Here is a 27,541-nt window from a genome sequence, read left to right as displayed (position 1 = left end):
TTGCATAAAATTTGGTACAGAGATATTTTTATAACCGAGAAAGGACATATTCTACTTTTTACCCCGGGAAATAGGATAGGTTTTATCCCGGCAATCCCACGGGAACGGAAACTATGCGGGTTTTTCTTTGACTGCGCGGGCGAAGCTGCGGGTGGAAAGCTAGTTATTTATAAAATTAATTACACACGCAGATTTGTCCGCGGACTTGTCGCCAGCTACAAATCTAGCGGATGGGTGAGCCTGTGAATGGTACCCATTATTGTATAAATAGGCATAGGGCATAGGGCAACCGGCAAATGGTAATTGTCAAATGTCAATGTCTGTGTCAGTCTGTGTCGTCTGTGTCATACTTGCTCTGTGGTCTGTGTCTGATGTCAATTGTCATTTAATTTCTAAATGTATCACGACGAGGACGTGTTTCCGTCGTCGTCGTAAGTTTAATTTTTCAAGTTTTGAGCGTTTAATTCATAAAAAATATGGCGATATAGAAGACATTTACCTTGAGAGAACGTCGATTCATACAGTTTTTACCAAATATCGACGATATATTTCAAGATGGAAACGGATAAACATGTCGCACCTAACGGCGACATTTTCGTGCACCGTTTGAAAGATTTGACTGATGAAGAAAAGGAACGCCTTGAATTGCAAAACTCGCGCATGATTCCTGAAGCAAAAGCTGCCAAACTGGAGAGAGAGGCAAAAAGGCACTGGGATATCTTTTACAAGAGAAATGAAACAAAATTCTTTCGGGACCGGCATTGGACAACACGTGAGTTCCAAGAGTTGATTAATTTCGATCCTGAACAAAGGATAGTATTCCTTGAACTCGGCTGTGGCGTCGGCAACATGGTGTTTCCGCTGATAGAAGAAGGGTTTTCTAATTTCTTTTTCTACGCATGCGATTTTTCACCGCGTGCTGTTGAGTTTGTCAAGTCAAACAAATTATACGATGATTCAAAGATTAAGGCGTTTGTCGCAGATTTAACTACGGATGACTTGTTTGAGAGCATTAATGAAAATACTGCAGATATAGCCAGTTTAATTTTTGTTCTTTCGGCCATAAATCCGACCATGTGGTCCCAAGTTGCTAAAGTAGCGTTTAGAGCATTGAAACCGGGGGGTGTGCTGCTATTTAGAGATTACGGTAGATACGACATGGCCCAGCTTAGATTCAAACCTGGTCATAAAATAGCTGACAACTATTACATGCGGCAAGATGGAACGAGGTATATATTTCTTGACATTATTTTTGTTACATATTGTAATGGTTCATCGTATATTATGTATAGAAACTAATCAATATCTTTTTCAGAACTTATTACTACACAGAAGAAGAACTAGCAGATCTTTTCACAAAGGCTGGGTTCGAGATACTGTCCAACACTTATGTGCAACGCCGCACTGTTAACTTTAAAGAAGGTGTGGATGTCCCCCGTATATTTGTCCAGGGGAAATACAAAAAACCACATGGCACAGGTAAGCTATGATCTGTTGTTATACTTTTATGACGTGTATCTACTAGCTTTCTGCTCGCTGCTTCGCCTGCTTTGTCTAAAACATAATAAATTACATATATACTAAAACCTTCCTCTTGAATCACTCCATCTATTAAAAAAAAACTGCATCAAAATCTGTTGCATAGTTTTAAAGATTTAAGCATACATAGGGACAGAGAAAGCGACTGTTTTATACCATGTAGTGATTACCATGATTAGTTTCATTTATAAAATCTGATATTAAAATAAAATTTTTCTTTATTAAATTTAAAGACTACCTGATATATTATCACCTGGGCTCCTGGGTTTGATTCTAGGTGGAGACGAAGAAATAAAATATGTCTGGTAGGATACAGAAGGCTGATCACCTACTTGTCCCTAAAGAAAATTGATCAGTGAAACAGATGTATGCATAATGCATCTGCCCCTTACACGGGACTTCACTTTGATACATTACTAGCTTTCTCCCAGCGGCTCTGCCCACGGTTTCCAAGAAAAACTCGCATAGTTCCGGTGGAATTTCCGGGATAATACCTATCCTATAATAATCGTGGATATTGTAGCTTTTGAATAGTGAAAGAATTTTTATAATCGGTCCAGTAGTTTATGAGCCTATTCATTACAATCAAACAAAAAAACAAACAAAGTTTTCTTCTCTGTAATATTAGTGTAGATAGATGATGAAAAGTACTAACCATTGAAATAATAATGATTTGCATGTATTTGCATTTTGCATTGCTCTTGCTGAATATTATTAAAGAATACACATACAAATAATTATTTTCCAGTTTCTAATAAATTCTTTTTACAGGTACAGAATGAACGCTGACATGGAAATGCTGTTTGATTTTGACATGGTAAGAATTTTATAATATAGTGTAAAAGATAAATTTATAAATTGTTTAAGGGCCGATTTTTCAATTCTTGAACTTACCCATCCAATAAAGTATTACTCGATAATATTAAAATGTCACCTATAAACTGTCAAATGCTGGCAATTAGATAACATTTCACAAATGGTAGTTTAATACGTTATTCTACGAATACGTTTTAACCAAGGATTGAAAAATCAGCCCTTTATATTATAATATTAAATTATAATGATGATATTGCAGTGCATCTGAAAACCTTCAGTTGTCTTGCAACAGGTGAAAATCACTTAGAATAGGGACTTAAGAATAACTTAAATTATTGTTTGGTAACTTGGTGTAACTTTAACTTGTAATTTATTTAGTAATTCTTTAATTTTCATACTTTTTCTTAGAGTAGGGACACCAGTTGTGAGATGTGATGGATACACAAAATAAAAGCGATCTGAAACCTTATAAAAGAATATTGTGACTTTTCAAATTGAGCAGCATTTAATTATTGTTTTTCTTTGGTTACAGATGATCTTCACATTTATGTGGATACAAGGTAAATATACACTAAATTTTATAAGAGTCATAGTAAAAGTAAATATGTAGTAGAAGAAAATTGTATTTTTAAACAGTTGATTTCTTTGTAACATTTTTAATTTTATAACTAAATAAGTACATACTATAGTATTTTTAAAAAAAATTGGTACTTATTCTTTTCAGTTTTTTTAATGATGACTTCATAGTTCAGCTGATTACTTTGATGTATATCACTTTATGTCTTTCGCTCCTATCTGATGCGATCTAAATAATAATTAAATTATCTACTTCAATAACCTAAAACTAATATAAGTTATTTTTTTACAGATATTGAAGCGCAGCTGCCAAGAATGCAATGGACTTTGAAAAATTGTTCGCTTCTATTTATTGTGAGTATCAATTTGACTATTTATATTTTACTAGGTCTCCGCCCGCGGCTTCGCCCGCGCAGTCAAAGAAAAACCCGCATAGTGCCCGTTCCCGTGGGATTGCCGGGATTGCGTCATTTTCCCGGGATAAAAAGTAACCTATGTCCTTTCTCGGGTATCAAAATATCTCCATAGCAAATTTCATGAAAATTGGTTTAGTAGTTAGGTGTGATTGAGTAACAGACAGACAGACAGACAAGAGTTACTTTCGCATTTATAATATTAGTATGGATTGAATGCTAATATACGTAGACAAAGTATGCGATATGGGACTTTGTTATGCCTGAACGAAGAAGAGACTTTAGTTTCTAAATTATGAACAAGTACTTTTTGTCAATTTATGTATCAATTTGACATAATTAATGTTCATATAGATAGTTATACAAATTAATGACCATATTAAAATAACTACTATCATTGAAGCATGAAATGATGACAAGACCTTCAGGTCTCCCACACCAGAGAGAATCCATAAAACCATGTTGACCTGAAATCTGATATTTAAAGAAATTTTTTCTTTATTAAATTAAAATAAATCGTGATATATTATGATGAGAAGTGCTAACCATTGAAATAATAATGATTTGCATGTATATTAGCTCTAGCTGAATATTATTAAAGAATAGGTACAAACAAATAATTATTTTCCATAGTTTGTAATAAATTCTTTCTTCTACAGGTACTGAATGAACTCTGACATGGAAATGCTGTTTGATATTGACATGGTAATTATAAATTATATGATATTAACTAAAAAATAACTACTTATAAAGAATAGAAAGAATAGAATTTTTTCTATTCTTTATAAATTTATATTTATAAAGCATTTGAATGCCATAAAACCAAAAATATAAATTCAACTAAAAAGGTCGTGATCCATCGTTACAATATTGTATTCTCTGAAAAGTGCTTCATATTGGTTGAGATGGTTGTTAATCATCTCAATAGATGGCGCGCGGTGTGTCCCTTAAGACACATAAAACTGAAATAATAGAATAAATTCGATTGCTCTGGCGGGTCACGAGTGGCTGAGTTGGTCAGGCATTCGCCCCGGATAAACAAAGAAAAACAGTAATCAAATACTATTTTAAAGAATAGAAAAAATTATTTATAAAGCATTTGAATGCCATAAAACCAAAAATTTATATTCAATATTGTGACTTTTCAAATTGAGCAAGTATTTGATTACTGTTTTTCTTTGGTTACAGATAATCTTCACATTTATGTGGATACAAGGTAAATATAAACTTAATTTTATAATAGTCATAGTAAAAGTAAATATGTAGTAGAAAAAAAAATATTTTTAATCTGTTGATTTTTTTGTATTGTATTCATTTACAACTATGTCTAATAATATTATGTACTATATAGTATAGTTTTTGTTGCAAAAATTGGTACTTATTTTTTTTTAGTTTTTTAATGATGACTTCATAGTTCAGCTGATTACTTTGATGTATATCACTTTATGTCTTTCGCTCCTATCTGATGCTAACTAAATAATATTTTAATTATTTCGTACTGTAATTAAAAACTAATAAAAGTTACTCCTTTGCAGATATGTAAGCATAGCTGCCAAGAATGCAATGGACTTTGAAAAATTGTTCGCTTCTATTTATTGTGAGTATCACTTTTACTATTTATATTTTATTGCATGCTAATATAGGTAGATGAAGTATTTGATATATTATAGTGTCTTGGCCTGATGTTGGACCAGACATTGTCTTGGGTCTGATTCAGAACCAGACTGAGAATTTTGCACAACACTGTCTTGATACACACACACATACAGAATAGCTTTACAAGTACATATTTTATTCTGAAATACTTTGTCAACATGTACCATAATTCGAAGTGTTGTAGTATAATGTTGTTCTGGGTATTTCATACCGAAAACGATTATTGTACCAGAAACCTCTGAAATAATGGTATTTTGTTATATGTACATATTAATTAAACATTGTTTTTCCTTACATATTAATTAAACATTTGAAATAATTTAAATTACTTCAAAAATTATATCTAAACATTTTTGTCCATTGTGCAATATTAAATGATGATTTCATAGTTCATCTGAGTACAATTGATGTATACCATTTATTGTCTCGCTCTCGCTCCTATCTGATAATATATCAATCACACATTATTTGTATTGTCTGAAAGAACAATGTGTAATTAAAGACGTGTTTTTTTTATTACAGTTGCTGTTCATTGACACTAGTTGAAAATGCACGGCGAGGCACATGTAACAGGTAAATATTTGTTACTTTCTTATTCCCTGATTTGTGAATAATTGCTCTTTTGTTACCAATCTCTCTTACCTATGAAATGACATTCTTTTTATAAAAATAAAAATACATATAAAGTAACAATAAAATGATGATCTTAGATAGGGACATCTGACATATAATGCTGTTAACATAACTATCCTCACTGATTTTTAATTAAAATTGTACCTACAATTATTTCATAATTAAAGTGATTTCTCATGTGTTTTTTCTTTACAGATATGTTGACAACACTTCAAAGATGATAATGGAATATGAGAAAGTGAGTAGAAAAAAGGCTTTTTGTTGTTAATAATATTAATATCAAAATAATAAAAGAAATTGGTTCTTAAATGATGATCTTAGATAGGGACATCTGACACATAATGCTGTTAACATAACTATCCTCACTGATTTATTTGAATTTACTATATTTTGTCGAGCTGTTACATCTGTATTACTACAATAATTTATTTCTTTGTTTTAGGGAGAGATACGCTGAATGACACAGCCAGATAAATCAAATATGGTAAGGTTTATAATAATTTATTACCTTGTTGTTATATGTTTATTTTGGATATAATATAGTACGAATATGTTAAAAATATTAATATTAAAATGATGACTAGACCTTCAGGTCTCCCTCACCAGAGAGAACCCATAAAACCATGTTGACCACCTAACGCGTCTGATTACACATATTTGAATCTTATTAAAAAGCTATGTATTTATTTTTACTAAATAGTAAAATTATTTCACAGGATTCTCACAGGCTACAGTTTTAGAAGATAATGTCCAGGCTTAAGGTGAATAAATTTTGTCTAATAAATATATTCTTAACGATTTTAAATTCAACCTAGAAAGGTCTTATTCCTTACAAAATGACTTTATATGTCTACTTTCAACAATCAAATAATAATCGACTCAAAATAATTATTAACACAACTAAGCACAACAATAACGACCGTTACGTCCGAGAGCCTAACGGAAAGTGTGTCAAATCCGCTGTTCAACTCATTTTTATAAACACCCACTCGGTTCGGGTTGCCAGTTGGGAATTAATTTATAACACGGCCGTTCCTGACAGTGCGGCGTCCTCGACCGCAGCATGACTTCCACCACTAGCATCAGATCCATCCATCGTCATCATCATCATCATCGTCTTAGCGCTGTCTCAGAAACAAAGGAAAATTGTTAGCGATCAACCTAGTTTCGCGTTATAGCCTGAAGCGTATATCTTATGCAGGGGAACGAAAAATGACGTTCATCTCTATTTTACCATTACCAGTGCCATGGACGCAAGCGTGCACTCAAGCGGCCATAAACAAGGTGTATTAAAAAGCAAATACTTATTACAGAATTAGATACCTTCAGACTTAACACGAATATAGATAAAACTCAAAATGTAATACACCGTCGTAACGACAGTGGCTCCAAGTGCTCTCATAAGCGACAACCTGTAAAAAAACAGAGACCCATACATTTTGCATGTTCTCTAAGTGGCCTAAACACATTAGCACCACAAAAATTTAAAACAGAGAGACCCATACCTTTTGTACGTTCTCTAGTGGTCTATAAACAATAGCAACTTTCAAAACAGAGACCCATACCTATGTATGTCCTCTAGTGGTCTATAAACAATAGCACCACAAACTTTCAAAACAGAGAGACCCATACCTTCGTATGTTCTCTAGTGGTCTATAAACAATAGCACCACAAACTTTCAAAACAGAGAGACCCATACCTTCGTATGTTCTCAGTGGTCTATAAACAATAGCACCACAAGCTTTCAAAACGGAGAGACCCATACCCTCGTATGTTCTCTAAGTGGTCTATAAACAATAGCACCACAAGCTTTCAAAACGGAGAGACCCATACCCTCGTATGTTCTCTAAGTGGTCTATAAACAATAGCACCACAAGCTTTCAAAACGAAGAGACCCATACCCTCGTATGTTCTCTAAGTGGTCTATAAACAATAGCACCACAAACACAAAGTCTTCGACAGCAGCGGTGAGTGGCTACCGTCGATTCTCGTTCGCGCAGGCATCCCGGCGCCGTAGATTGGTTGCAAGCAGCCCGGAAGCCCGTTGTCAGCAACTGCAGCGGTGCAGTGGATGTGCAGCGCACGTGCCATTGCCAGCGCACAGCACATCGAACCACTGGGAACCCTTGTTGCCTCCTTCAACACGTAGCATGTTGAGAACTGTCCCGTAAGACCTGTTATCATCATAGCAACTAGTTATTTTCTTAACAACTTTGCTTCCCCGACTCGGCCTAACCTGACCATGACTAATCAATAACCCCAAGGTACTTAATGACACCCGCTCACAGGACGCAACGGACGTTATTACGCTACGGTTGAGATAATGTTCTTTCAACACTGAACAACTGAACTGAACAACAACTAATAAGCACTAAATTTAGATGGCAAACGGTCTAAAACGCGTGGCAATCCCAATTCTGATCTTAACGATTTTAAGTTCGACTTAGAAAGGTCTTATTCCTTACAAAATGACTTTATATGTCTACTTTCAACAATCAAATAATAATCGACTCAAAATAATTATTAACACAACTAAGCACAACAATAACGACCGTTACGTCCGAGAGCCTAACGGAAAGTGTGTCAAATCCGCTGTTCAACTCATTTTTATAAACACCCACTCGGTTCGGGTTGCCAGTTGGGAATTAATTTATAACAATATATTTTAAGATTTACGACTATAATAATTTATCTACCGTAGAAAAAAAGACATTAAATTTCTCTCGTACGTTGTCTGATGCCCGTGAAATAGTGTTACACATTTTAACTTTTTAGTCAGAACTTCTAAAATGATGACCAGACCTTCAGGTCTCCCTCACCAGAGCGAACCCATAAAACCATGTTGACCACCTAACGCGTCTGATTAGATTTATAAATATGTAGTAACGTTCGATTTATTTTGAAAATTTTACTACATATTTATTTTTATTTTCAGATGAGAATGCAAATGACAATATGTGATGTACCTACTTTTGAGATGTAAAGAACTGATTATTACTATAGGTAAATATTATAAATTAATATTACTATAACATTCATAATCATACTTTTCAAGTATAAATAAACACAACTTGTCTCTTTAGTTTCTAAATTATAAAAAAGTACTTTTTGTCAATTTCTGTATCAATTTCACATAATTTTCATATAGATATAATTAATGACCATATTAAAATAACTACTATCATTCAAGGGTAAAATGATGACCAGACCTTCAGGTCTCCCTCACCAGAGAGAACCCATAAAACCATGTTGACCACCTTACGCGTCTGATTCTGTTGGTAAAAATTTTGTTATAAACCAATTTATGAACAATATTTAAACTGTTATATTTTTTTTTGCAGACTCATCCTACTCGAGCAGCAGACATAAAAACATTATGTATTCATATAAATCTAAGGTAATATTTTAATTTTTTTTAATTTCTTATTTTAAATGATTCATTTAACATATTTTTCAAACTTACGCTCAGAAATTTCTTCTCAAATGTTTAAGTCCGTACCGTAATTTTTTTTATCGTAAGTGAAAAACTTCAAAGTATAAAATAGATCCAACTATGTATGTTGTTGTGTCCTCTGTGTATACGTATGTTGTATCCAACTAGACTGTTTATATTGAATCACCTTGAAGTTATACTAAGTCCGCATATAGTATATGATGACGCGTAACTTAAGAAACAGACAATAAAAAACGTCTGATCCTATATGGATGCAGCATTATGTTGCATTCTCAGTAAGTCAGACGAGATGGAAGTGGTCAAAACTGCTGACGTGTGCGCTAACTCGCCACCTTGGTTATATAGGCTCACGACAAATTTAACATACAGATAACCTTTTTTTTTACAGGGTGTCCCATTATGGGGTATACTAAGCGCGAAGGGACTTGTTGTTTTGCATATACTGATCACGTAAAAAATACTTAAATAACAAAATTACGTCAAAAATTGTTTGCTAAATTTTTCTTTAAAATCCATGTTTTCTTCTCTAGCTTCGCGCAGTCGGCATATAACGCTTTGTTTATGTGAGCTTATTGTCTATGTAAACATAATCTTAAACTATAGCTCACTTGCGGGTGGCAAAGTTGGGCGAGTTGCTTGTTAGGGGTGTACACAAAGTTTTAAGAATTCATCTATTTGAAAAAAAAAAATGCGTCTGCAATATTATAAGTATTTTTTACGTACTCAGCTTGCAGAACTATAACCTCCTTTGAGTTTGGTTGTATAAGTTTGGAATATATTGCATTGTTTTTAACCTATTTTCTTTGTTTACAGATTTTCTGCTGACCATGGTGCAGTTTTTGAAGAATGTATTAAAATTAAAATGCCTGCCTGTAAAATTTAATTGAACAATAAATGGTTTATAATAAATTTTTGTATTTTATTTTATGTTATTTTATTTATGCCCGTATAGTGATTATTGCACAAATGCAACACATATTATTCTTTATTCTAAGCAGGCATGATAAATATAAATAAACTGTAACTAGGTATTGAATAATGACAAGAATTAAGAGACCAATTTTAGATTTCCACTAAGCATAATTTATTTATCCTGAGATAACTGAAAGACTTTTTTTTCTTTTTTATAGTGGAGAATGCATTTAGGCATACCCAGGGCACTCGGGGAAAGAGCCCTGGGTTATGTCGGACTCACCCTGCTGAGTGCAGGGACCTACCGACTAAACTCCACTGTGTTCCGCCGTGCCGCTTTAACTTCCGTAAACTGATGCAATAGTTCATTATTTAACCATTGCATCATCAGCTCATATTTTGTTGAAAACAGAAGTGTAGGCTCTGATGGTTGGCCCGTAATGCACCATGCGGACAGTTTGGTAGATATCACATCACATACCAAAATAATATTATAATCTATGTGACATGCTCGCGCACCAGCGCGGCGTGATTTTTTATTTATTTATTAACACACAATTTACCTTTATAGGATTAACCCAATGCGATACTGACAAACTAAAATTCTTATACATATAGGTATTAAAACTAATACTTAAACCTTACTTAAACTTATAAACTTACAATACCAATGCTTACAATCTACTAAATGGACATACAATGACAATATAGGTACACAATCCAATAATAATAAATTGATAACAAAAACCTAATTAGAAGAACCTTTGATAATAATTCACCCAACTTGCATGTAAATATGTCGTGTATAAGATGATGTTATCACAATCGATCATGTATGAGAATCACAGTACCTATAGAGAGAATGATATGATTTTTACGCCAATGCGCAAAACGAACCTAGCGGCCTAGCCCAAGCCTAGCCTACTAGATATAATAGGTGCATCGGGTTTTGTACAACACTATTAAGTACTATAAATTGACTGATCAATTAAAATTAACATTTACACCACAATAAAGCGCATCACACACGGTGAAGATAACGTAAAATATATATTATCTTAGAGCATATTTCCGATTATCGCTCGCTGTACAAATCCTATGAACCATGATACCCAAGATAACCTTCAAATTTCAATATCTTAAGATATTACCAAGCGATAAGCCAGCCATCTTGAACGTTTTCACATTATCCGATCCGATATCGGATATCGGAGCCGACACCGATATGCCAGCGCGCGGCACTATCGGATATCGGACGATAATGTTCAATGTTGCCAACTCAATTTTCGAAAAGGCAGTATACCAACAGCAAAAAAGCACTAGTTTGTGTATTTTCAGTCTTATAGGATGCTAAATCTTTAAAAAATCCTTTGCTTTAACCTAAAACCCTTTCTATTAAAAGATACCTTTTTTTATTAATAAAACATACATTTAACTATTATTAATTACCGTATTTAAATATACGGCAATTGGCTGAACATAATAATTATCTTCGAAAACCTTATCGAAAACATTAGTGTCTATCATCTTTATTTTAACTCATTCTGCCTCGCTCCTCCTCCTACTTGGACGTTGGTTGTGCTGTATAAAATAATTGTATTGTTGTCATTGAGTGCGTTTTGTTTTTAACCAACTTCAAAAAAAGGAGGAGATTTCGCACCGATTTTATTTTTATTTTGAATTTGAACGCGTTAATCTCTGGAACTACTGGTCCGATTAGAAAAATTATTTCGGTGTTAGATAGCCTATTTATCGAGGAAGACTATAAGATATATATCATCACGCTAAGAATAACAGGAGCGGAGCAATGCAAGTGAAACCGCGGGGAACAGCTAGTATGATATACAATATGTCAGTTTTCAGCGAAAGACATCGCACCAATAATTGTTGCGAAAGTTGGAACTCGGCCCTCGGGTTTATTAAAAATGATTGGTCGAAAACGCCCTAACATTCTACAGTTATTGAATGCATTAAAAAGAGATTCTGAACAAAAGCGAAGGCAACCAAAAAAATACGTAAGGTAGATCAAATAGCAACTGATAAGTTTATACAAGAAACACAAATGGAATTAATAAGCAGCGACATAAGCGTAGGTCATTTTTTAGATAAAATATTTTTAAGCAGTGTGATAACATCTTTACTTCATTTTATTATGAGGGGATTCTGGTGAACCGATGAGTTCACTAGGATCCCCTGGGGGATCGGGCTGGGGGATCCTGGTGGCCTCAACCGTTTTTTTAAACGTAGTTATTTTTACTGTACGTACATTGTACAACTATGATCTATCAGTTGAATTTTTTTATACCTTTTCTTATTAACTGGCAATTTGTCTAGTTTTCTCTAAAAATTTCTGGCAACACTCATGATGATATCGGATCGATTTTATCGGACAATGTGAAAGGGCAAATTGTATCCGATATCGGATATCGGCTATCCGCGTCCGATATCCGATATCGGATCGGATAATGTGAAAACGCTCTAAGATGCTATATTAATCCTACTGTAATATTTTATATTAAAGAATCTTAAGTCTTAACTTAAAATATTATAGTATCTTCACCGTGTGTGATATACATAGAGTTAAACAATGGAGCGTTTAATAGAAAGCGTCCGCAAATACCCTTGTTTGTGGAAAACTGACTCTGAAGAATACAAATCAAATGATTTGAAAGAAGCAGCATGGAGAGAGGTGACTAGGGAATGCGAATTGCCTGGCGGTAAGTTCCATTTTTATTGTACCTAGGTAGGTACCTATATTATAATAGTAATAGCACTAAATTGTGCACTAAATAAATAAAAATATCATCTGTCTAAATGTACCAGCCTTTTTGATAGGCCCCGTGTCACATGGGGGCGCTTAAGGGCGTATTCAGAGAGAAAGCTTGAAACTTATAAGCGCTTATCGGCGCTTGTCAACTTAAGCGCTTATAAGTTTCAAGCTTTCTTTCTGAATACGCCCTAAGGACGCTGTCACATATCTGCGTTATGCGCATCACACACGGTGAAGATACTATAATATTTTATGTTAAGATTCTCTAATATAAAATATTACAGTATCTATATATGTAGCATATAATATGTAGTCCATTGAAAAGTTACAGTTGGGGTTGCATTTCTTAGAGGACGCAATTTTATTTTTTTGATGTGTAGAGGGGGTTAGAGTGAAGCTATCACCAAGTTTGTGGGGTCGCCACCCTTGTCCCACGGCCGCCATCTTGAAAATAGCGGAAGATATGGTTTATACGATATATCTCTAAAACTGTTTATCTGATAAAAAAAAAATTGTTAACATTATTTGTTGCAAATTAAATTCTCTACAATTTTGGTCCAGTAACTTTTTGTCGTAGAACTATAAATAAAAAAGTTATAAGCGAAAATGTTCAGATAATAGAGATATTTATATTTTTCAATAAAACTTTTTTTTATCATTTTACGAAGAAATGATATGAGACCATTTTTGTAATTTTTTTTCGAGGAACAACATATACAACATTTTTTCATAAAGTCAATAGCTAAGGTTTTAAATGAAAAATGTTGTACATAAAGTTGTTCCTCGAAAAACAATCTACAAAAATGGTCCGATATCATTTCTTGTAAAATGATAAAAAAAAGTTTTATTGAAAAATATAAATAGCTCAAATTTCTGAACATTTTCGCTTATAAGTTATAACTTTTTTATTTATAGTTCTTCGACAAAAAGTTACGGGACCAAAGTTGTAGAGAATTTAATTTGCAACAAATAACGATAACAATTTTTTTATCAGATAAATAGTTTATGAGATATACCGTAAAAACCATTTCAAACACTATTTTCAAGATGGCGGCCGTGGGACAAGGGTGGCGACCCCACAAACTTGGTGATAGCTTCACACTGACCCCCTCTACACATCAAAAAAATAAAAAATCGCCACGCGCGGCTCGGTCAGTGTGGACGTGCATATTGCCCAATTTGACGGCACCGCGCACGCTCACCGCAGTTTACACCACAGAGTACATTATTATAACTGGTTTACACATAATTATATTGTCTTGTCGTAAACAGCCTACGCTGAATTTGATTTGCCTGCCACGGTACACTACCAACAGTATTAAAATAATGATAAAACTCTTCCCGAATTATGAAGCTATCGTCAGAATGACGATATCCGTAGCGTAACGGTAGAAGTTGATTTTCTTCTTGAACTTGAAGATTGACATCATTGGCACCAAAGTAACTGTTTCAATTTTGTACTAGAAAATTGTTTAAAACACACGATTTTCTCAGCTAGATTTTACACTCGATTGGTCTTCTATATATTCTCCACCGAGTGGATAATACTCCAAATGCATTTTCAATCACTCTACGGGCCCTGCATAGTCTATATATTCTAGGAGGTAGCAACGTTGACAAGTGAGCATTTCAGTATAGTCATTGCCGCCTTTACCATAGGGGCACAGGGGGCCAGTGCCCAGGGCCTCCCATCATCTGGGGGCCCCCCTGGAGGAGATGACAGAAAATTTTTCTCACATAAATCTCAAAATATTTTATTAAAAAGCAATACACTTTTCTCGTTGCCAGAACGTAAGATCATTTTCAGATTAATTCGAATCAAAACATCTATATACAGGAATAATTCGAGTGATTCGAACACCATTATAATTAACTTATCAGACATTTACTCGAATTATTTATTTACTTATTAACGTAATATAATATTATATTTTTACTTGAATTATTTTCTGAATTATGAAAATTAATAACAAGTCTAAGTTTACAGAATAGCATACAAGGGCAGAGACAAGTGGCAGAAACGCTAGAGAATAGAATCCGCTATTGATACTAATTGATATCCCACCAAAAACATAAATGTAAAAATTGGGGCCGAGTTCAATCGTTGACTTAATTTATGAGGCTAGTTTTACATAATGTTTATATTTTGTGAGGTTCTAGCTAGCCAAGTCAAATTATGAGGTTTAATAGGTCATTAGTTGTTTGCTTTGTGAAAATAATTATATTATTCAAATTAAAAAAGTCATATTTTGAAATAAACGTTGTTCTATAAGGGAAAATAAAACAATTGAGTTTTCAGTTCACCTAAGAACTTAATACATCTTTGCAAATACATTTCTGGACTGTCTCAGAACTTGGCGCACATTTACCTAGATCTCATTTCTTTTTTTGGCAAATTAAGTCAACGATTGAACTCGGCTCCAATTTGTACATTTATGTTTTTGGTGGGATATCATTACATTTTGGACAGAAAATTACTCTGCAAATTTGATTTATTAATACATATAATACTTTTTATATATGATTTTTTTTTCTTGCGGTTTCTCTGTATGGTTTGTTTAGTAAGCATTATTTTCTATATTTTCTTGTATGTTATGAATGTCAGCGCCCATTGCCCTGTTATTATCTGCAATTTTTTAAACACGTCTTCTGTTTAAAAAATTGCATGATTTTCTAAACATCCAGCGTGAATTTGTACACACACTATTATTACCAAGATGCAAAGATCGGTGTAGAAGAATCGTCGCCTTACTCCATGACGTGACGGTATTGCCATGACGCGATCTTGAAATTTTACTCTAAACGCGCCTAAAGATGTTTCACTTATATTAATATTACGCAAATTAAATCATTTCGACCTTCGACGAAGCCTTCTTCCATTACACTGAAATTAGGAATAAGGAAAAAAAGTTTCCTCAAAAGACCAAGATTGGTCAGAAGTAACTTTTTTGTAAAATGTATAAAAAAATGGAGCAAAAATTTTACATGGAAATTTTCTCATTTCTTATTACTTCTTTAAGTTTCAATTTAGGGCAAAAACATATAATATATTTATGGAAAAAATTTTGTAGAAAAATTTTGTACCTAGTTTGGTTTCAAAGGGCCCCCAATTCTTGTGTGCCCAAGGGCCCCGGCATAGTCTAAGACGGCCCTGAGTATAGTTGGTTCTTTGATATGCTGTTCCTCTTGCTATTTCGGTTACAGTCCGGGCTGTCTGGCTGGCTGCAGTGGTTGCGTTTATTAGTGCGCATCTTATCTGCACAGGAAAATATCCTTAATTTAAAGTCATTTTTTAACGCGTAATTTTTAATCGTTTGCCTTTAGATAGATCCATTAGACATGCATTTTTTATTGCAAGACGTGTTTTTCGTTGTTAAATAGGTTAGCAGTTAGCGGTTAGTTATAGCAATTTTTATTTCAAAATAATTAAAATATCATCTAAATAAGTGAAATTCCATCAACATGAGTCCCAGTAAAGGATAAGTAATCACTGTGTTACTTATACTATATATTATAATATTCATTTTACTATTTACAGTTTTTTTGCAACAATCTACCATATCGCCTCCTTTTTCCCAACGAACCTCAAATAGGACGTTAATGTAAACTTGATAAAAACCAAATATCATCAAGAAATTAAAGACTTTTTAACGGATTTTAAACGCGATTTATTCATTGTATTATTTTCCCAAGTCTTTAATTTCAAAATGTATAATACTCGCGTAAAATCAAACACTAGAAAATACAAATATCATCAAATTCATATTTATACCCAAAAGTGTAATAAATATGAAACCATCTATTAAAAATATTAGTTTACTAATTATCACAGACTAATAATAATATACTACGTAATTATTCAATATAAGTATTAAAAAAGGATAATATAATATAAAATATAAATAATAAAGTTATTACTTACCTTTTAAGCGGACTCATGTTGATGTAATTTCACTTATTTCGATGACATTTTAGTTATTTTGAAATAAAAATTGCGTATGGCACCTATTTTACAACGAAAAAAACGTCTTGCAATAAAAAAATTATGTCTGATGGATCTATCTAAAGGCAAAAGATTAAAAATTACGCGTTAAAAAATGACTTTAAATTAGGGATATTTTCCTGTGCAGATAAGATGCGCACTAATAAACGCTACCACTGCGGCCAGCCAGACATCCCGGACTCTAACCGAAATAGCAAGAGAAACAGTATATCAAAAACCCAACTATACTAAAATGACTTTTTTTTAAACGTTGCTAGCTCCCGTACTAATAATTAAATATTCTGCGGGTTTCTGTCAATCTGTCCTTTGGATATGCACGCATTAAATTTTTCATTAATGGGAAAGCTTCATCTCCAACGAAGACATAAGGCATACCTACTTATGCCACCAGAAGTTAATGCCTCTTCTTCGGGTAATGGCAAATTGTCACTTTTCAATTTCTTTCCGAATTCACTATCATTCAGTATTCCGCCATCGCTGAATCGACCCATGGATCCAATGTCCACCATAACAAACCTCCGTTGTGCATCACATACGGTCAACAAAAATATTGAGAACGTTTTTTGTAGTTAAAAAAGCTGGACCCCGAGTTTGGTGGACATTGGACTAAAACGTGTTTACCGTCGATCGCCCCGCAACAATAGTCAAACTGCCAAAACTTTTTTGAATTGTGTGGCAATTTGCTTCCATTCTTGTTGAAGTGGTTCAGCTAATACTATTGGTTTTAAATGTTTCCACAAAGCGTCACATACTTCCTCCATAATATTTGAGACAGTTGATTCGCCAATTCTATAACTGAATGCAATACTTCGAAAGGGATCCCCAGTTGAAAAATATCTGTAACAAATTAAAACTTAAAAGTATTTAAATGTTACATACCTACCTATACTAGATGAGTGAAAGTGTTAACATCAATAATCATCATCATAAGTGAAGTAATCACGTGAAAAGGCACCAAATTTGTTTAAATCACCATAAAAAGATAAACAAAAATGTACAATAAGTACGCCAAAGTACTTTTGCTTTTTATATAGGTTTAAATTTATCATTATTTATTGTTTCAGTTAAAGAGGCTCGATCTACATGGAAAAAGCTAAGGGATGGCCATCGGCAAGCAATTGGAAGGAAGAAAACGGTAACTGGGCAAGCAGCTTCTACAAAGACTCCTTGGAAATATGAAACCCAAATGGAGTTCTTATTGCCTATCATGAAAAATCGTAAAAGAAGCACAGATATAGATCCAGTACCACGTAGCAGCCAAGGTAACTCTCGAAATTCTGATGAAATTGAATCACAACAAAATGCGGAATCTCCCAATCACGTAGTAGAGCTGCCATACGGTGAACTCGTTCCTCCCAACAAAAAGACAACGTTAGTATCATTACTAGAAAAGGAGCATAAAAGAAGAGAGGAGAGATCAGTTGCAAGGACCGAATTAAGAAACCAGATACAAGGTGCCTCTACAAGTACCACTCAGAATAGTGCCATGGACACGTTTTTTAAGAGCATGCAATTAACAACTAATGCACTACCTGAAAGACTGCAACTCAAGGTTCAAAGACAAATATTTAATATTGTCATGGAGGCTAAAGAGGAACATTTGACGACTTTAGCGTTAACTGCCAACTCACAGCCACTTCTCTTGCCGATCAATAAATATTCTCCACGTTCCGCTTCGTCGTCATCCAACTATTCCCAAATATCACCACCACAGCAATTAAGCCCAACATAATATACATCGCCGCCGCCACGTAGACGAGGAAGTGCCAATTATGAGGCCATATCGATTTTAGAGTGATTTTGACTTGTTTCTGTAATTCTCACAGGTAATTCTTTAGGAGTTCGTTTAAAAAAACTAAATTAGTGACAATGTGTTATAAATTATAATATCTAAAATTAAAGATTCATTCAATATCTAAAAAGTGCATCTAAAAGTGCAGGATATGTAAACGATATTGCAAGTAACTCATGCAAGACTTCCGCGAGTTTACTTGCAGGTGGAAGGAGGAAACACGGCCTTAGTATCGCTAGCGTATCTCGTGTGTGATACCTTAAGATATATTTTTTAAAAGAGAATCTTAACATAAAATACCTATTATAGTATCTTCACCGTGTGTGATGCGCATTATAATATTAATACTGTGTTTACACGCTCGTCTAGTCGTCTCAACTTTTTACTAATTAAGTAATTTTAATGTAAAGAGATGTTCGTTTAGTTTGTCACGTTAACGTTTGCATCTAATTCCGTACATAGGTATGTGTGTATGATGTAGTTGGATGTAGCTCATGAACCGTGATAGTAGACAGTTGAAAAATTCATAGATCATGTATATGTCGTGGTCATATCGTAGATTTGATCATTTCATGATATGAGTGGCCATTTCATGAAATGGTCGCATATCGTGAAATGGCCAACATAGTTTGATCAGATCGTTAAATCGTCAACGTTTCACGATTTGGTCATCCACATTTGGCCAGATCGTATAAAATATAAAGAGTCCATAAAATATTAAAAAATTTCAGAATAACTATATTCTAAGAACCTTCAGTGTTGCACTTAGAGCAAGTAATATAAGTATTGCATTCGACTTCGACTCGCAATAGACCAATATTTTCATTATAAAAAAAATCGGATTGTCTTTTATAAATTAAAGACGTGTGGCACTCGGGGACTGCCGCGGTAAAGCTATTGCATGCGGCATCAGGCATGCCTTCAACCCACACCTCCTGTGACCGTCGGAGTGGGGAGCGTGAGGATTTTTCGTAACGGAATTTCTGGATTCGGCCCCCGCGCTCAAGGCCCGCGGTAGAATCTATGCAATAGCTTAAAAAAAAATCGGTTTGTCGGGTGTCGGGATTGTCCATTCGAATTTTCGTGATGAAAATAGTTGTAGCCAAGTGTTCAAAGCTTGTTCTCCATGTTTTATACTTATAGCGTTGTGTCATGGTGGTGTGAAAATATAATCACAAAAATTTATCCATCAATCGATTTTATAAAATACTAGGTTTCCGCCCGCGGCTTCGCCCGCGCAGTTAAAGAAAAACCCGCATAGTTCCCGTTCCCTTGGGATTTCCGGGATTGCGTCATTTTTCCGGGATAAAAAGTAGCCTATGTCCTTTCTCGGGTATCAAAATATCTCCATACCAAATTTCATAAAAATTGGTTCAGTAGTTTAGGCGTGATTGAGTAACAGACAGACAGAGTTACTTTCGCATTTATAATATTAGTATGGATTTCGGTTTAATTGAATTTATTGGTTGAATTTAATCAACGTAAATAAAAATTATTATCTCGTTTATTAATTGACTAGCTGCGCCCCTCGCCTGTCGCCTGAGATTTGCCAGAACAAAGAGATAGACAGACAAAAGTTAAAATACTATTTTGGTATACATAATGTATGTACAATGTACATCCATATCCATATGCATCTAGTAAAAATCGGTTATTTGAATATTAAAAAAATACACTCCAATTTTATTATTGGTATAGAATCAAGGTTATCCCACATTATCCCATCCAGTGAGCTGATGATTCTGATGCCTACCTTTTGTATTATTGTATATATCGCCGTCCCCGGAGAAAAAAAGGATAATCGCCATTATTATTTTATTGTTATGCGATATTTAAGGCCTATGTAGCCTAATACATCTATACATTTTTTTTTGTAATTTTTCTCCTGTAATCCACAAAGTTATAAGATATTATATAATATGTACATGATTAAACATCTTTTATTCATATTTAAACTTTAAAGCATCTTGACTAATCTACCAATCTCAAATCTCATAACCATAAAGTACTTATTTTACCAAAGGAATCACACAACACAATAAAACACCATATAAAATCAAATGATATATTTCTACAAAAAGAACTTTCGTCTCGAAGTTTCGAGTTGATGTCGTCGTCCCGCTATGATCCACTCGTAGTCGCCTCGTTTGGAGTCAAACGTGCCTTGTTGCAGCGAGATCAGTTTGAGTGTGAACCTTGGTCCTAGTTCCCGGAGCTTCGCCCGCTTGCCGTCTGATGTGAACTCGTATCTGAAATATGAAATGAATTGAAAACACGTTTATTATGGAAGGGTGAAAAAAAAAAGATACAAAATATAATAAAATAGTAATAATCACTACATATAGTTTATAGCAGTCGCCGTCGCTTATGTTTCAATCCCCGTTGTTTTTAAATTACATTAAAATCGGCTGAATCTGACAAAATTTGCATGAGAAAAATGTGTGGAGTCTAGTAGAACATCAAATGTCAACGGATTTATGGAAAATATTTTTATTTCATATTTTTATTTTTTTTGCTCCAATCTACATAAGAAAAATAAATTTTATACACAGACTGCAGAAAGCATAATATTATTTCTTTTATATCCTACTAGCTTTCCGCCCGCGGCTTCGCCCGCGTTTTCAAAGAAAAACTCGTATAGTTCCCGTTCCCGTGGGATTTCCGGGATAAAACCTATCCTATGTGTTAATCCAAGTTACCCTCTATATGTGTGCTAAATTTCATTGTAATCGGTTCAGTAGTTTTTACGTGAAAGAGTAACAAACATCCATACTTACAAACTTTCGCCTTTATAATAGTAGTAGGATTCCTATACACCTAAAATAGAATATTCGAGATTTAGATGAAAGAGTATGTGAAGTCCCATGTCCCCTAGTAGGGTAAGGGGCAGATGCATTATACATCTGTTTCACTGATCGATTTTCTTTAGGGACAAGGTGATCAGCCTTCTGTGTCCTACCAGACCGAGACATTTTTTTTCTTCGTCTCCACCGGGAATCGAACCCAGGACCCCTCGGTGTTACGCTCACGCGTCAACCACTGTAGCAAGCAAGCAGTCCATAATTAATGCCTCAGCCCCGGAATCACAGACACAATAGAAAATCTATTGTGTCTATTCCCGATCGGGCCGCTCGGTGGTCAATGGTCAATGGGTTAAGATGAAGACCTAGAGAATTAGAACTCACCTATGATGCCTAAAGAATATATAATCCCGTTGATTGTGGAAGGTGACAGCTCTGCGGCCACGAAATTGGGGCTCGTAGTGGAACAGCGCGCCGAGCATTCGACCCACTGTGAGACCGAGACGCGTGCTGAAGTTGTTCAGTATCACCTGTAATGTCAAGATAGTTATTAATTTTATTTAAAAAATATCAAAATCAAATTGAATGAAAGGTGTATGATTGTAAAATGTGTGACTGTTAATAATTATTGTAATTATACAAATCAATCCAAACAATACACGCATTTTTGCTCGCTCAACTTACGAACAGAATATGTTCTTTAACTTCACATATAGTTTTTATTAGCAATCAAATGCTTTATAAATATAAATTTTTAAAGATTAGAAATTATTCGATCAGGTGGCGAGACCCGCGTCTTCCGTCACTTTATAACTATGTACATTTAGTAAAAAAAGCTTTGATCAAAGAACCATACAGAAACTCTTTAAGAATGGTTTATGAACAATAATGTCAGAAAAAAATTATGATACTGAGGCTAATTTTTTCTCCTAGATATTTTGTAAAAAACAACACAACAGCCATAAAAACTTCACAGGTTTGAATTCAATTTTGTGAAGACAGGACTATGTCTATCAGGACAGCTAGTTTAATAAAGATTCTACTATAGCTTTCCGCCCGCGGCTTCACCCGCGTTTTCAAAGAAAAACCCGCAAAGTTCCTGTTCCTGCGGGATTTCCGAGATAAAACCTATCCTGTGTTAATCTGAGTTACCTTCTATATGTGTGCTAAATTTTATTGTAATCTGTACAGATGTATTTGCGTGGAAGAGTAACAAACACACACATACATCCATTCTTACAAATTTTCACATTTATAATATTAGTAGGAAGTAGGATATCATATCACAACAGACAAATCCTTACCTCAGGCCGATGATTAGTAATCTCTTTATAATCCTTCCTCAACTCTGGTGTGATCTTGCAGCTTGAGAGTCTAAAGTGTGCGGTTGGTCCGTTGGGAAGGTGTATGAGCAGGAAGCCGTTGGGCTGCTTCTGATTCTCATTAACTATGATCACATCTGTCACTTGCTCACGGATTGCTGATTGGCATATACGTTTTACTGACGATCTGTGTAGATTTAGTAAAGATTATAATCTATACTAATATTATAAAGCTGAAGAGTTTGTTTGTTTGAACGCGCTAATCTCAGGAACTACTGGTCTGATTTGAAAAATTCTTTCGGTGTTACATAGCCCATTTATCACGGAAGGCCATCCAGGAAGGCCATCACGACCAACAGGAGCGGAACAATGCGGGTGAAACCGCGAAACACAGCTAGTTTGATATATTATAATTATGTAATGTTTTGCTATTGTTATGTTTCTGATACTGATGTTTTCTATTTCAGCATACCAAGCATAAACTTAATATAGTTATAAATATAAAGATTTGTTTAATTCAAAATTGACACCATGTTAAAACGTTTGATTAAAAAATAAAATTTTCGGAAGTCTAATGGAAATAAAATATTCCTTTTGAGAACAGCCTTTGGTCTCTGATCTATGCTGAGTCAAAAAGTAGTTCACTATGTATTATGTAGTTGCAATATATATTTTATTGCTCATCTTATTGGGCAAGTAATTCATAAACTTATGCTCTCACTTGGTATTATTGCTTTTCTATAAATAACCACTTACCTCTGCCTATACCTAGCTATAGAGTTAGGTATTATCCTCATTAATTCTTTTCCAAATATCCTAGTTTTTGTGTGAGGGTTGTCCGAATATGTAATTAGCACTTTAGGTTCGTATGAATTTTCAAAGTATGAAGACAGTTCATCAAGCTCCATGTCTTTTTGTGCCTGAAAAATGTAACAATGCATTTTTACGAATGTATTTGAGTCTTATTTGTAAAGTGAGATTTATTTACTCACTATCTTAATATATATAAATCACGTGTCACAATGTTTGTCCTCAATGGACTCCTAAACCACTTAACCGATTATAATAAAATTCGCACACCATGTGCAGTTCGATCCAACTTGAGAGATAGGATAGTTTAAATCTCAAATCGTTTTAGAGAAAGCGGGCGAAGCCGCGGGCGGTAAGCTAGTATATTATAAAGAAGAATAACAGTTTGAAAGTAAATTTCATAGATAGAGGAAAAGAAAACTATTATTCTTCTAAAAGTTTCAACATAGAATATAATATTAAAACCGATTCAGTCTAAGCTACTTAGAAATACGGAAACTTTACACTTTTGAAAGAAATTTTAATTTGGTAAGCTTTCAGTTTATTCTAAAAGCTATAAAACTTTATCTGTAGCTGCATATAAAATAGTGGATTTTTTATAAATATAAGCAGAAAAGTAAGAAGTAGTTTATTTTAACTTTATCCAACTATAATCGTTGACTAATAACAAGCTGAAAATTCTAACCTCTTCCTGCTCATCTGCCTCAACATTTGCAAGCATAGTTTCATCTTTCTCTCGTAAGGATTCCAGAGTATGCGGCACTTTCTTGGGTACATCGTCACCTTCTTGCTTCTTCTCCAACTTGCGTCTACAATAGAAAAAGTATTAATAAATGTTTACAAATAAATAACACGATGTTTAAACTGTTTGTACTTACTTTTTCTTTTCCTTACCGCGCGCCATTTTGATATAAAATACTAACTGGTAGTTCTTATGAACTTTAAAGTATTAAAAGTATTCAATAAGTTTTGTGGGTATTTTTTATGTTGTTTTCAAGTTACAACAAAATCTAAAAAGTTAAAACATGTGAGAGAGACGTTTTTATTGATGACACTGACTGACACTGACATAGAACATTTGACAACTGACAGTGACACAAAAAAGTAGAGACACAATTGTTTATTTTGAGCACAGCGAGTTGCGGCTACAAGGTTTTTAGTTTATGTAACTTATGGGATTTTGAATCAATATAACAAAAATAAAATCAGCGAATAATTTATTTAATGAAAAAAAGATCAATAATTGTGCTATTATTTGGAATGTTTAATGTATTGGGTTTCTAATATTTATAAGGCATTTTTATTATTACATTCATAGATTAAGGTACAAGTCCGAGACGGGCCGCAGACCGCAAACTGCAACAGCAAACTGCAAGCGACAGCACTTGTTTCTATGAACATCTATGAAATTGATTCCAAGCGAATGCTGTGAATGCTGGTGTTCCACAGGGCTGCGTTCTGTCGCCTACGCTATTCCTTTTACATATCAATGATATGTTACAAATTCGTGACATACAATGTTATGCCGACGATAGCACGGGCGACGCCGCATATACCGGTCTTGCAAATCTCTCTCAGGAGCAAGTGGATGAGCATCGAAAAAAACTGGTGTCTAAAATTGAGAAATCCCTTGAAGAAGTCTCAATATGGGGCCAAAACAATCTTGTGCAGTTTAACCCCTCAAAGACACAAGTTTGCGCTTTTTCAGCTAAGAAGAAGCCTTTTGCAGTGTCCTCTAAGTTCCAGAATACTCCGCTCAAAGCCATGCCTAGCATCGGTATTCTCGGTGTCGACATTGCGAGTGACGTACAATTTCGCGGTCATTTGGAGGACAAGGCTAAATTAGCCTCAAAGAAACTCGGGGTGCTCGCAAGAGCGAGACAGTACTTCACGCCAGCTCATCGCCTACTACTTTACAAGGCACAAGTTCGGCCACACATGGAGTACTGTTCTCACTTGTGGGCTGGAGCACCCGAGTATCAATTACTTCCATTTGACCGCCTTCAGCGTCGTGCCTGCCGCATTGTCGACCTTCCTGAGCTCACCGATCGGCTCGATCCATTGGCTTTGAGGCGTGATGTTGCGTCTCTATGTGTGTTTTATCGCATTTACAACGGCGAGTGTTCTGAGGAACTGTTTGCATTGATACCACCTGCAGAATTCCATCACCGCACTGCTCGGCACAAACAAAAATATCATTGTCACCATCTCGATGCATGGCGTTCGACTACTGTGCGTTTTGCACGGCATTTCTTGCCTAGAACCACACTCTTGTGGAACAAACTACCACCTTCCGTGTTCCCCAACCAATATGACATGGGAACCTTCAAGAAAAAAGCCTACACCCACCTCAAAAGCCTTCTTCCACCTAAAAACCGGCAATACGTTCCCTAATGTTGTGAATTGTCATGGGCGGCGACCATCACCTACCATCAAGTGGGTCGCCTGCTCCATTGCCGGGGTTGCAATAAAAAAAAAAAAAAAAAAAAAAAGCGCGGCAACACTGCTGCCTGCAGACGCAACGCGCAGCGTGCGGCTGCGGCGCGCAGCGACCGCAGACTGCAGTATGCAAATGCCAATTATTGCCATGGCAACTATTTGTTTATTTATATTTTAATTGGTGAATTCTTATAATAACAACAAGTCATCATCATCTTCCTCTTCTAGTAAAAGACACATTATAGTACACTATCGGTAGCGTCTAACATTCTGTCTCGCATGAAGCTATTGGAACAACTGAGACACGGTTCTGTGCATTGTGGAGCCACGGCATGCAGCCGCAGTTGGAATAGCGACCGCAGGCAGCATTGCGGTAACCGCAGCCGGTAGCCACAGTGTCGCCTGCGGTTGCAGTCTGCGGCCCGTCTCGGAATTGTACCTTACAGTCACCAACTAAAACCACCTACTTCGGCCTAGGTGACCGCTGCGGTGAGCGCTTAACTATATGTTTTTGTTGTTTATTAACATAATCTATCGCAGCGCTCATGGTGGTCAAAAGTAGAAATTATGTAAGCCGTAAGCTGAAAGCTCTGTCATCAGATTTATCTGTCAACTGCAAAGTGATTCTAGGTACATAAATACATTTTATTATCAATAGTTAATCGCATTAGTCCGCTAATAAAAATGAGGGGTTGACTTAAGAAACTTGCGGCACGAATTTCGGCGTGATTTTAATTTTTTTCGATCGATAATAATGCCCCGTAACATATATTAACGGCTTTTCGTGCGGAAACGTGTAAATACAGAGAAATCTTAATTTCAATTTTTGAGGTTATGTTCAAAATTGTTTGAGTTACATTGACAAAGCTACCTACAAGAATTGTGTTTGAAAGAGATAACAAATGTCAAAATATACATTAAAAACCATAGTTCCTTCATAGTTCATTCAAAAGCATGTTGCTGAGGGACAAAAATTCATACGGATTATTGGCGAGTAGTATATGATTGGGGCAACATGGGTTTGTTCATAAAAAAGTTAATCACTCAGATCCAGACAACCCATTTGTTGCCCCGTGGTTGTGTGGTTGATGGTTGCCCCTGATGGGACTCATACTCGAAGAATTGAGTCCCAGTGGCGTGTTGTAAAGAGATTTTTTAAAAAAGATAACTATAACCACCCAAACTTCGATGATATTATTAAAGAATATAATATGTGGAGACGCTGATTGGAAAAAAATAAAATTGATCCATTCAATGCCCTTGTAAATTGTATCAAACATGTATAATTATTAAAAAAATGTTTTTTTTATTGTATGTATATTGCACACAAATTGTTAGTAACAGAACCGAATCTGTCCACCCCGATTCCACGTGGTACTTGTCTGTCAAACACTAGAGTGTATTAAAAAAGTCGGAGGCGCGGAGGAGCGTGGCGCCCGAGTGTGCTGAGGAGCAGGCAGAGTCAAGCGAGCCGGAGTGGCTGAGGCTGGTCGCCAAAGGCGACCAAAAAGCCGAAGCTACGAAGGCGAGTGAAGACTCCTGCCTGCAACGAGGTACACGGGGGCAAGCGCCACGTTCTACAGCGCCGGAGCAGTCAAGAAAGCC

At 35.1% G+C, this 27,541-nt stretch overlaps 4 protein-coding genes and 3 non-coding genes across 18 annotated transcripts; 6 read left to right on the top strand and 1 right to left on the bottom strand.

Moving 5' to 3' along the window:
• Positions 1-375: 375 nt before the first annotated feature.
• On the top strand, positions 376-9,993 carry LOC123702770 (tRNA N(3)-methylcytidine methyltransferase METTL6). Of its 12 annotated transcripts, none has more exons than XM_045650594.1 (15): positions 376-1,229; positions 1,316-1,479; positions 2,311-2,356; positions 2,888-2,915; positions 3,224-3,285; positions 4,004-4,049; positions 4,533-4,560; positions 4,894-4,941; positions 5,523-5,573; positions 5,829-5,871; positions 6,076-6,117; positions 6,350-6,394; positions 8,569-8,636; positions 8,975-9,030; positions 9,901-9,993. In XM_045650594.1, the coding sequence occupies exons 1-3, from the start codon at positions 556-558 to the stop codon at positions 2,319-2,321; spliced, it is 849 nt and encodes a 282-aa protein (XP_045506550.1). In that variant the 5' UTR covers positions 376-555; the 3' UTR covers positions 2,322-2,356; positions 2,888-2,915; positions 3,224-3,285; positions 4,004-4,049; positions 4,533-4,560; positions 4,894-4,941; positions 5,523-5,573; positions 5,829-5,871; positions 6,076-6,117; positions 6,350-6,394; positions 8,569-8,636; positions 8,975-9,030; positions 9,901-9,993. The 12 variants fall into 12 exon arrangements, with proteins under 12 accessions (XP_045506550.1, XP_045506545.1, XP_045506529.1 ...); XM_045650589.1 differs by having other exon boundaries at positions 4,889-4,941; XM_045650573.1 differs by having other exon boundaries at positions 4,880-4,941.
• On the top strand, positions 3,080-3,162 carry LOC123705757. Its single transcript, XR_006753337.1, has one exon. It is a non-coding gene; the product is annotated as a small nucleolar RNA snR60/Z15/Z230/Z193/J17 (small nucleolar RNA).
• On the top strand, positions 4,732-4,821 carry LOC123705756. The gene has a single exon (XR_006753336.1). It is a non-coding gene; the product is annotated as a small nucleolar RNA snR60/Z15/Z230/Z193/J17 (small nucleolar RNA).
• Positions 5,366-5,454, top strand: LOC123705752. Its single transcript, XR_006753332.1, has one exon. It is a non-coding gene; the product is annotated as a small nucleolar RNA snR60/Z15/Z230/Z193/J17 (small nucleolar RNA).
• A 2,593-nt stretch (positions 9,994-12,586) lies between the features above and the next one.
• On the top strand, positions 12,587-18,515 carry LOC123698937. The gene is made up of 2 exons (XM_045645769.1): positions 12,587-12,716; positions 17,837-18,515. Exons 1-2 carry the CDS (start codon positions 12,587-12,589, stop codon positions 18,502-18,504), a joined length of 798 nt encoding a protein of 265 aa, XP_045501725.1. The 3' UTR covers positions 18,505-18,515.
• Positions 18,516-20,615: 2,100 nt separating this feature from the next.
• On the bottom strand, positions 20,616-24,514 carry LOC123705622 (probable ribosome production factor 1). Its single transcript, XM_045654518.1, has 6 exons — positions 24,376-24,514; positions 24,183-24,306; positions 23,444-23,607; positions 22,670-22,874; positions 21,750-21,895; positions 20,616-20,813 (listed from the first exon to the last, which is right to left on the bottom strand). The coding sequence occupies exons 1-6, from the start codon at positions 24,399-24,401 to the stop codon at positions 20,636-20,638; spliced, it is 843 nt and encodes a 280-aa protein (XP_045510474.1). The 5' UTR covers positions 24,402-24,514; the 3' UTR covers positions 20,616-20,635.
• Positions 24,515-24,991: 477 nt separating this feature from the next.
• LOC123698928 lies at positions 24,992-25,891 on the top strand. The gene has a single exon (XM_045645757.1). The coding sequence runs from the start codon at positions 24,992-24,994 to the stop codon at positions 25,889-25,891; it is 900 nt and encodes a 299-aa protein (XP_045501713.1).
• Positions 25,892-27,541: the final 1,650 nt, after the last annotated feature.

Source organism: Colias croceus, chromosome 2 (assembly GCF_905220415.1).
Source record: "Colias croceus chromosome 2, ilColCroc2.1".
Lineage (NCBI taxonomy): Eukaryota > Metazoa > Arthropoda > Insecta > Lepidoptera > Pieridae > Colias > Colias croceus.
The sequence above is the reverse complement of the archived record's forward strand: the minus strand, read 5'-3'. Positions and strand labels throughout refer to the sequence as shown.

What these genes read in the sequence shown, in the direction of transcription:
- LOC123702770 (XM_045650648.1), top strand. Translation starts at nt 556, where the DNA reads ATGGAAACGGATAAACATGTCGCACCTAACGGCGACATTTTCGTGCAC. An exon ending in ATGCGGCAAGATGGAACGAG is followed by an intron (nt 1,230 to 1,315) that starts GTATATATTTCT and finishes TATCTTTTTCAG; the next exon opens with AACTTATTACTACACAGAAG.
- LOC123698937 (XM_045645769.1), top strand. Translation starts at nt 12,587, where the DNA reads ATGGAGCGTTTAATAGAAAGCGTCCGCAAATACCCTTGTTTGTGGAAA. An exon ending in GGAATGCGAATTGCCTGGCG is followed by an intron (nt 12,717 to 17,836) that starts GTAAGTTCCATT and finishes TTATTGTTTCAG; the next exon opens with TTAAAGAGGCTCGATCTACA.
- LOC123705622 (XM_045654518.1), bottom strand. Translation starts at nt 24,401, where the DNA reads ATGGCGCGCGGTAAGGAAAAGAAAAA. An exon ending in ATAGCTAGGTATAGGCAGAG is followed by an intron (nt 22,875 to 23,443) that starts GTAAGTGGTTAT and finishes AAATCTACACAG; the next exon opens with ATCGTCAGTAAAACGTATAT. An exon ending in TTACTAATCATCGGCCTGAG is followed by an intron (nt 21,896 to 22,669) that starts GTAAGGATTTGT and finishes TTGACATTACAG; the next exon opens with GTGATACTGAACAACTTCAG.
- LOC123698928 (XM_045645757.1), top strand. Translation starts at nt 24,992, where the DNA reads ATGTTACAAATTCGTGACATACAATGTTATGCCGACGATAGCACGGGC.